Raw genomic sequence first — 9361 nt, forward strand, 5'->3', positions numbered from 1 at the left:
CTTTGAGTAATAGTGACATGGAGAAATGGCAGCACATGTTTGAAAGAAAGAAGCAAGCTTTTTGAGGTATTTATGAATTAAGAGAGACTTGGATTGGGGAGAAAAGTATCTGAAGATGAACTGGAAATAGTTGCAGATATAAACTGACAGGCTGATGAATTGTTTTCTTGCCTTGTAAATGAACATCATTGTAAACTGAATTTGCAATTGGACATTGGCTTTGACACCAATACAATTTATTACAAATCCTAGACATCAAAAAGTTACATACCTCACCATCATTAGAGCATTTAAATTGCATCAGATGTGGTAATAAAGGTGAAATGTTTCTCCCAACTTGCCAACTCAATTACAAGACCCTTTGACTTTGACTTTACTTCCTCCATCCCAACTCCGGTTTGAATCCTGTGCATACACAGGCAACTTGCTAGTTATACAAAAATGTTTTTAAAACATTACAATATCAGAATAAAGGAATTTTAATGGAGGAAAACCAAAAGGAAGCAAATGGTAGTCAGCATTGCTTTGAGATGATAGCACAACCCAACTTGGTGGTCACCTCAGATGCTTGAAGCACAATTTGATATCAGTAAGTATTACAACAGCATTAAACAATGTAGCTTCATGGTTTCCAGAGCTTGAGGAGTCCATCTTCACTGTAAGTACCAATGAGATTCTGATGGGGATGGTGGGTGATTCCAATGACATCTTTTTCATGGACCTAAAAAGAAAATTTGCAAGAAGCATCAACTTAAGATTCCACAAATGCATCAGAGCCTGCAGGGTTAAGAAAAAGAATTGAAAACAAAAATCAAAAGCCAACAGACTTGCATGGATGCATACTTCCTGAGGAACCCACCCCTTCCAACAAAAAGTATGGGCAATGTCCCAGGGTGCTCAGCTGGTAGAATGATAGCAGAGCAAGTCAACATGGAACAAAATCAGCAAAATGAACCAATATTAGAGCAAATGCCTATTGGGAAGCATCCCGGAGATGCCCTGAGACTGATTTGTTAAAGAGCATGAACAAACTTTGGTACATCATGGGTGATGAAGGTTGTATTCGTTTCATCATAATTGTGTAGTTTCTGAGAAGAAAGCAAATACCTCTTGGTGGGCAACCCTCCCCCCTGTAAACTCCCTCCAGAGACCCTCTTCGACCATGATAAAAAAAAAAAATATATATATATATATATAATATAAATATAATATAAATATAATATATATATATTGTTGTGGTTACCAAATTCGCAAACCACCATTCAGGTCCCTTAGGTGAGGTATCTCGGTAAGTACATGTGTAGTTAGGTCCAAACCCGTTGTCTAGTGGGAATACATGTCATTTATGCGAGCTGCGACTCTTCAGGATAGCCGTTTTTCTTTTACTATCTTTATTTTGGACCAACCGCCATGATTACCACCACAACCACAACATCAACCACCAACCACAACGCCGCTTCACCACAACCGCCACGACCTTCACGTCACACCTCGCAACCGTAGCATCGCCACCGTTCTTGCCCCGCTGTGGGTACCGGTGTTGGACTCGTGCAGGGCGCACGTCGAACAGCGTGTACAAAATCACGGATTTTGTGCTTCAAAAACGGATCAAAAACGACACGCGCCCACTTTTTGCCGTCCAATCGGTGAGCGAGGGGCGAATTTGGCCCCGCCTCCAGGACAATCGATATATGCAAATTTGTGGATCAAAAAGCCTTCACGCCCACTTTTTCTCGGGCCAATGGGGAGCGAGGTGAAAGGTCAAAGGGAGGGGGTCAAAGGCGAAGCTACGGGGGGGGGATAAAAGGACCGTGTTCGTCAGTCAGAGGTGTGTGGAAGTCTGGAGCCCGAAGCCTGCAGTAGCTGGAGAAGCTGAAGAGAGTCGCGAAGGGGAGAGTCGAGAGGAGAGTCCAAAGAAGAGTCCAAAGAAGAGTCCAGAGTCGGAGAGTCCAGAGGCGGAGAGGCGGCAGCGGCGAAGGCAGACGAGGGGGTGCTCGCGTCGGTGCCGGGAGCTGCACGCCCGAGGGAGGCCGGCAGCGCGACCTGGCCGAGGTGGAGACGCACACCAGGGATAATAAAGATCCTCTATACCCCGAGCATCAGCAACCCCCTCCTGTTTCCCCCCGCGCTGAGATAGTGCGACCAAGGGGGCCCCTTTCCCACCCCCTGCCAGGCACTGTCCGCGAGGCCCGCGGAGTGAGGCGCCATCGCCGCTCCGCGTCTCATCACCAGACGGGTAGGCGCGACCCGGTCTCGGCCTCAGGCCCGCCTCATCCTTGAGGGTATTCTTTCCTTGGTTTTGGGTATGTGTTGTCGGCGCCGTCTGTGAAGTAGAATTGTATAAGTGTTGCCGTGTGCTCGGTAGTCGGTATTAGCTCTGCATTGTCTTCGCTTTTACATTTGCTTTTTGTGTAAATGGAATTGTGTTTTCTTTTTTTTGTGTGCTTTTGGTGGAATTGAATATGTGTGCTTCCCGTGTGCCGCGAATAAATGTGCTTTATTATTGAACTGTTTTCCCGCTTCGCTTCGTCTTTTTCTCCCATTGAATCCTCATCTTGCTTCACGTAAAGGGTTGGTAGTGGGCTGAATACGCCCGATAATTAATCGAACCGTCGAGGTCGACGATAACACCGCTCGGTTATTCTGATAGTACGGAACGGGTCGCTTAAGTGGCCCGTGTCCGAAGTCGACCTGCGGCGAGGTGCGATCGCCCGGTCTACCCTCCGCGTGGGTACTTAGGTAGGTCGAATTTGGCGAGCAACCCTATCCCACGCGGGGGCTGATTGGCTCGATCGCGGTGAGACCGAAAGGTCCACCCATGACTGGTTCCCGGCGTTAGTCCGAGAGGGTCACGACTGGATTGTCCGTCCGGTGGGCGACGTGCCGCGATTCGAGTTACGTGGCCGTCAGCACGCCGGCGGGCGCGAAATCCGCAACACTGGTGTCAGGTCGTGCGATATAAACTCATCGCCCTCCTCGCGGCACTGGTATCGGAGAACAGGAAAACGGGCTCTCCTGTCTCCGGCTAAATTCACGGGAATCGGTCCAGGGGTGAGAGAAGCGACCCCCGATTCCCTCCAAATTACGAGCGAGCAAATTAACCCTTCACGAGAAGCAAGATGGCGTCTCAAGGCGAGCGGGTGCCGGGTGGATTAGGTATGTGTAATAGTAATGTAGAATCCATGGCTCAGGACGAGATCACCGTGCAAGAGAAACCCGTACCAGAAGGTTGGGAAAGGCATCGATGCCGTTCATCTGGTCGGTTTTTTTATTATAACCCCACCGCTAAATGTAGTCAGTGGGAGTGGCCAGGGCAGGTGACAATACAGCACGTTATGGAACTCGTGCAGAGCATAATTGATGGAATGAAAGAAGGGAACAACGAAATGAAGAGAAATACGCAACAAATGGAAAATAAAAAAAATGGATGGAAACGCACTCGAAGCGAAAAACCAATTAAAAGAAAGCCAGGAGGAGACAGAGGAGGGATTGAAGGTCGAAACGGTGGAGTGTGAGAAAAGACTTCAAGACATGACGAAGAGAGTTGATAAGCTGGGACTGGAGGGAAAAACGGAGACAGAGGAACTGGGAAGACGGGTAGAAAACCACAAGCGCAAGCCGGAAGAACAGTTAGAAGCCAAAGCAAAGTCTGAGTGTGCGGAGATGAGAAAGGAATTGGAAAAGAAAGTTTCTGAGTTACAGAAACACCAAAACAAAGAGAGGGAACTACAAAACGAACTGAGAGTGTTAAAAGAGGAAAGGAAGAGAACGGAAAATGAAACTTTAAGAAACCACACTGTACAGATCGAACAGCTGGAAGCGAAGGCCAGACTAAAGAATGAGGAACAAGAAAGAGTAATGAAGGAAGAACGAATGAGACAGGAGAAAGAAATCAGTCAGTTGAAAGAAATGACGAGATTGCAGAAGGAGGAACAAGAAAGACAGTGGAATAGAAAACTGAAAGAGTATGAATTTGAAACTGAACGACAAAAGGAAAAAAATAGGTTTGAATACGAGGAGAAAGTAAAGGAGCAAGGAATGAAGCAGGAAGGAGAAATCAGGAGATTGAAGGACACAACGAGATTGGAGAGGGAAGAACGAGAGGAACAATGGAATAGAAAACAAAAAGAACATGAATCTGAGGTTGACCAATTGGAAGAAAAGCTGAGGCTGGAGTACGAGATAGACAAAGAACAGCGAATGAAACACAAACAGGAGATTAACCAAATGAAGAAAACCATGAAACTGGAGAAGGAAGGACAGGAGAGGAAACGAGGAAGAGTAATGAGACAGCAGCAAATGAAACACAAAAAGGAGATTAACCAAATGAAGCAAACCATGAAACTGGAGAAGGAAGGACAGGAGAGGAAACGAGGAAGAGTCGTGAGAGAACAGCGAATGAAACACAGGAAGGAAATGAGCCAATTGAAAGAAACGATGAGATTGGAAAACAAAGAGCAGGAGGAACAGTGGGAAAGAAAACAACAACTCTATGAGTGTGAAATTGAACAACTAAAACGGAGGGAGAACGAACAGCTAATGGGGCTCAGAGAGAAAGAACGACTCAGATGGGAAAGGAAAAGGAACCAGGAAGAGACAGAAAAAAGGAACCAGGAGAGAAAATGTATAGAGACACGGGAGACAGAAAAAATAGAGGAGAGACAGCACGATGAAGACGGGGTAAGTGACGCACACACACACACGGAGGTAGTGGAGGACAATGGGGGTGAGCTGGCGGACTGGGTGGAGACCCAGTGCGAGCACCTGGATGGCCTCCTCCAGGAACGAGGGGAGGGAGTATGCCCCCTCGAGGCGAGTCACGACCAGGTGAGTTCGGTCGTGCTTTGCGAGGTTGAGGGGAGGAGTGCTGTGGACAGGTGCACGGAGAGCTTGGGGGGTGTAGAGGCCCCGGAGACCCTTGTGGGGACACAAATCCCCAGTGTGGTTGTCCCTGTGTGTGTGGTGCAAGGTGTGAGTGCGTCCCCGTGTGTGGAAGCGACCCCGTGTGTGAGTGGTGTGGTGGCGATGGTGCCGGAGTACGTGCTTCCCAGCACGCCGTGTGTGGATGAGGCACGGAGTGTGAGTGAGGAACCGCGGGTTAGTGCCCCCGCGTGTGTGGGTGAGGCACCGTGTGTGGAAGGGACCGCGTGTGTGAGTGTCGCCGTGTGTATGAGTGAGGCACGGTGTGTGGATGAGGCACAGCGGTTGAGTGCCCCCGCGTGTGTGAGTAGTATGGTTTGTGTGAGTAGTGAGGCACGCGTGAGTGAACGGCCGTGTGCAAGGTCGCTGTGTGCAAGGGAGACCGTGTGTGTGAGAGAGCGGTATGTGAGGGAGATGTCGGTTGGCATGCGGGAGCACGCAGCCGCATCTCCCGGTGTGAATGTGATGGAGTGGACTGTGTGCGTCGTAACACGCAGGTATGCGTGTGTGGAATGGAGGCGACGACGGCGACATGTAAAGAAAGAAAGCCGGGTAGCGGCTGTAGTTGTTTCGGGGACCGTGCCGGGTTCACCCAGCAGTGAGCACGCGGTTCATGCTGTGCAACGCACGAGACCGCCACGTGCTCGCTTGCGAGAGTGAAGTCCCGGTCCGGAAACGCACGCGGTGGATTTGCCGATCCCGCGGACGGACAAAGTTTAGGCAGGTAAATGGATTTGGACCGGACGGGTTCTCCACGCGATCGTGTGTGTTAAGCTCCAACGGGCAAAGCACATGTGTTCGCGTGGGGAACCCCTCGAGACGTGGGGCTTGTGTTTTTTTTTATGCGCACGGTGACGTCATGGCTGCACGTGTGGTTGGAATCCGGCAGGAGGGGTATCCCGGCCGGATGGTACCGTCCAAGGAGGGACGAGGAACACGTGAAGCTGCATGACGTCACGGGCAGGTGCAAAGTGCGCGAGCTCTGAGTTGCCGCGCAGGTGCTGCGCATGAAAAAAAAAAAAAAAAAAACAAGCCTCACTTTCGGGTGCACAGGATTCCTGGGCAAGGGGTGGGAGACCCCCTTGACCTGGGCACAGGATGGAAACTAGTTAGGGGGAAGGGTTAGCTTAGTTAGACCGACTTCATGGGGCAGGGGTAAGTCCTCATGGAGTCCGTGGAATGGATTAGTTAGAGGGATTTAGATGAGATTTAGGTTGGGAAATAAAAGTTATTTGGGACATTTGAGAACATGGACAGACTTGTGAATGTGTAGAGGGGACGTAGCTTAGCTACGTAGGTTAAAAGGAACGTGCTGTAGTTTAAGGGACGACGTGGGAGCACGAGTTCGTTAGGGGATGTAGTTAGGAGGATGGCAGAGTTCAGTGGTGTGTGTGTTGAAGAGTTGTTGGTGAGTGAATTGGAAGCATGTGCTTGGTGAGTGAGTGAGGCCAGCGGGTCTGTGTGAGTGGAGCGAATGGGGAATGCATGGTGCGATGAGTGATTGGGGGGAGGAGTGACTCCCGCCCAAGGGACCCCGGGGTCAGAGTAAAGTGAGTTAGCTGGGTTAGTCAAATTGAAAAATGGAGGTCGTTTTGCTGTTGGTGGGAAAGTAGGCTCGAGACCCATTTGGAGGGGTGCAGGAGCCCTGTTGACGGGCTTGGGAGCGTGGCTGCGAAAGGTGAGTATCGCTGAGTGGGTACCCCGGGCACCAGGCTAGTCGGCCGCGGTAGGCCATGGGCCCATGGGGGGCCGGGATAGAGTAGTGGGCACGGGTGCGCCTGCTTGGTGCGGGGGCCCGGGGCGCCATTAGCCGCGTGGGCAGTGTTGTGGGCACGGGTGACCCTCGGAAAGGGGCCCGGGAGGCCGGCCTGCCACGTGTGCGTTTCAGGGGAGGTGCCATGGGGGGCACTCCCCGGTGTTAGGGAGCTGGTAGGCTCGGAGGCAGTGTAGTGCCCGGGGGTGCCATAGCGGGAGATTCGGCAGAGTCGTGCCTGCCAGAAGGAGCCACGTGTCCCAGCCAGGAGACCGTGTGAGGGCACGGGAAGAAAATTGGGGGGCGAGGCCCGAAATTGTGAGGACACCAACACAGGCGACGGGAATCTGGGTTGTTAGAACCAATAGTTTAAGCGAGAGGCGCTTGTTGAAAGCCCCGGGGTAGTCTAACAGTTAAATGGTTAGGGTAGATTAGGAGATGTACCCCTCCGCACCATCCATCCCCTCGCTGTCGTTGTGGGCCGCTGGACCCACTTTGGGTTAGATCGCTGAACTCTGGGGAGGCCATTCTGAGGCTTCGTTGGGCCTCGACACAGGACGTTAGCTCTCCCTTATTCCCCTCCGGGAAGGGAACGTAGGGGTTGGGAGTAGGCTCGGTGACAGGATAGGTTAGCCGAACAAGGACGATAAAGGGGGTTAGGGGACGATTTATAGTGGGGAAGTAAAAGAAAAAAAAATAATAAAAAAAAATAAGTTGGGGCTAAATTGGGGTTTGACAAATTAAGGGAGTGGGTATGTACAGTGACAGGCAAAGGCGATAGGTTGGGAGGGAGACAGGTAGGTAGGTCCGAGCCCGCCTTCCAAGTGGCCAGCACCACCGCACTCCCTCCACCAACCTCCACTGAACGGCAAAGGCTGGCCAACTTCATCGGCTGGCCGTGTTTTGCTTCAAGGCGGAGGCCGGCCAACTTCATCGGCAGCTGTTGTTTTGCTGCAAGGCCTGTGCCATCAGCTGGCCGTGTGTTGCTTCAAGGCCTGTGCCGGCCAGTTCATCTGCTGGCTGTTTTTCTTCAAGGCCTGTGCCGGCCAGTTCATCTGCCGGCTGTGTTTGCCTGCAGCGGCCTTCTTCTGCGGGCTGTGTTTGCCTGCTACCTTTGCCATGCCATGCCCACTGCCCACGTTCACCAGCCCCGTTCAATTTTTGCTTTGCCCCCCCCCCTGTTCATTGCCATGTGCGCCAGGATCGTAAAAGCAACAGTTCGCAAGCTGCGAGAACTGCCCTGTTGGCAGCTACAACACGGGCCTGCAGTGGCGGCCCGTGCACCGTGTTTGCGTCCATCCATTCATGCATCCATTCGTTGTGCTCATTGCGTGTGCCGCTTGAGCTGGCACGGAGACTGCGTTTGTGCAGCCCATGCACCGTTGTGGTTCACTGCATTCAGTTCAAACCGTTCATGCATCCATTCGTTGTGCTCATTGCGTGTGCCACTTGAGCTGGCACGGAGACTGCGTTTGTGCAGCCCAAGCACCGTTGTGGTTCACTGAGTTCAGTTCAAAAGGGAAGGCCTTGGACTGCGTGTGAGCAGCCAGCCACGTTCCCTGTCACCTGCATTGTTTTGAGCCAGAGACTGCATGTGGGCAGCCTGGCTCCCTGTTAACTGCTTTTCTTTTGCAGAGTTCAATGATCCTGGGCCATGGTTTAGTGTAAAATTTGTAAGTTAAGGTAAGATGTACTGTAAATATGAGTGCGCCCCCGGCATGTATGTCTTAGCGCCGGCAATTTTATTTAAGTCGTCCGTGTGAGTGAGTTTGTTTAGATAGTTACGCAGCCCTCAGGTTATTTATTTTGGGGACACGAATACCATGAATGTCGCACTCAGGGATCCGTAGGTAAAATGTACTAGGGGAAAACTACACATGATGGCACACGAAAATTTGACGACTCGGGACGAGTCTGTAAAAAGGGGAGGGGGTAGTGTTGTGGTTACCAAATTCGCAAACCACCATTCAGGTCCCTTAGGTGAGGTATCTCGGTAAGTACATGTGTAGTTAGGTCCAAACCCGTTGTCTAGTGGGAATACATGTCATTTATGCGAGCTGCGACTCTTCAGGATAGCCGTTTTTCTTTTACTATCTTTATTTTGGACCAACCGCCATGATTACCACCACAACCACAACATCAACCACCAACCACAACGCCGCTTCACCACAACCGCCACGACCTTCACGTCACACCTCGCAACCGTAGCATCGCCACCGTTCTTGCCCCGCTGTGGGTACCGGTGTTGGACTCGTGCAGGGCGCACGTCGAACAGCGTGTACAAAATCACGGATTTTATGCTTCAAAAACGGATCAAAAACGACACACGCCCACTTTTTGCCGTCCAATCGGTGAGCGAGGGGCGAATTTGGCCCCGCCTCCAGGACGATCGATATATGCAAATTTGTGGATCAAAAAGCCTTCACGCCCACTTTTTCTCGGGCCAATGGGGAGCGAGGTGAAAGGTCAAAGGGAGGGGGTCAAAGGCGAAGCTACGGGGGGATAAAAGGACCGTGTTCGTCAGTCAGAGGTGTGTGGAAGTCTGGAGCCCGAAGCCTGCAGTCGCTGGAGAAGCTGAAGAGAGTCGCGAAGGGGAGAGTCGAGAGGAGAGTCCAAAGAAGAGTCCAACGGGAGAGTCCAAAGAAGAGTCCAACGGGAGAGTCCAAAGAAGAGTCCAGAGTCGGAGAG

At 51.4% G+C, this 9361-nt stretch overlaps 1 protein-coding gene across 1 annotated transcript in view; it reads right to left on the reverse strand.

Moving 5' to 3' along the window:
- Positions 1-200: 200 nt before the first annotated feature.
- SMU1 (SMU1 DNA replication regulator and spliceosomal factor) overlaps positions 201-9361 on the reverse strand; it is a 57418-nt gene continuing 48257 nt past the window's right edge. Inside the window, exon 12 of the mRNA XM_085850272.1 lies at positions 201-721. Within this exon, the coding sequence (XP_085706398.1) occupies positions 623-721 (99 nt within the window). The 3' untranslated portion in view covers positions 201-622. The remainder of the gene's footprint in view (positions 722-9361) is intronic.

Source organism: Eptatretus burgeri, chromosome 12 (genome assembly GCF_056783735.1).
Source record: "Eptatretus burgeri isolate ZD-2024b chromosome 12, Ebu_testis_v1, whole genome shotgun sequence".
NCBI classification, from domain to species: Eukaryota; Metazoa; Chordata; class Myxini; order Myxiniformes; family Myxinidae; genus Eptatretus; species Eptatretus burgeri.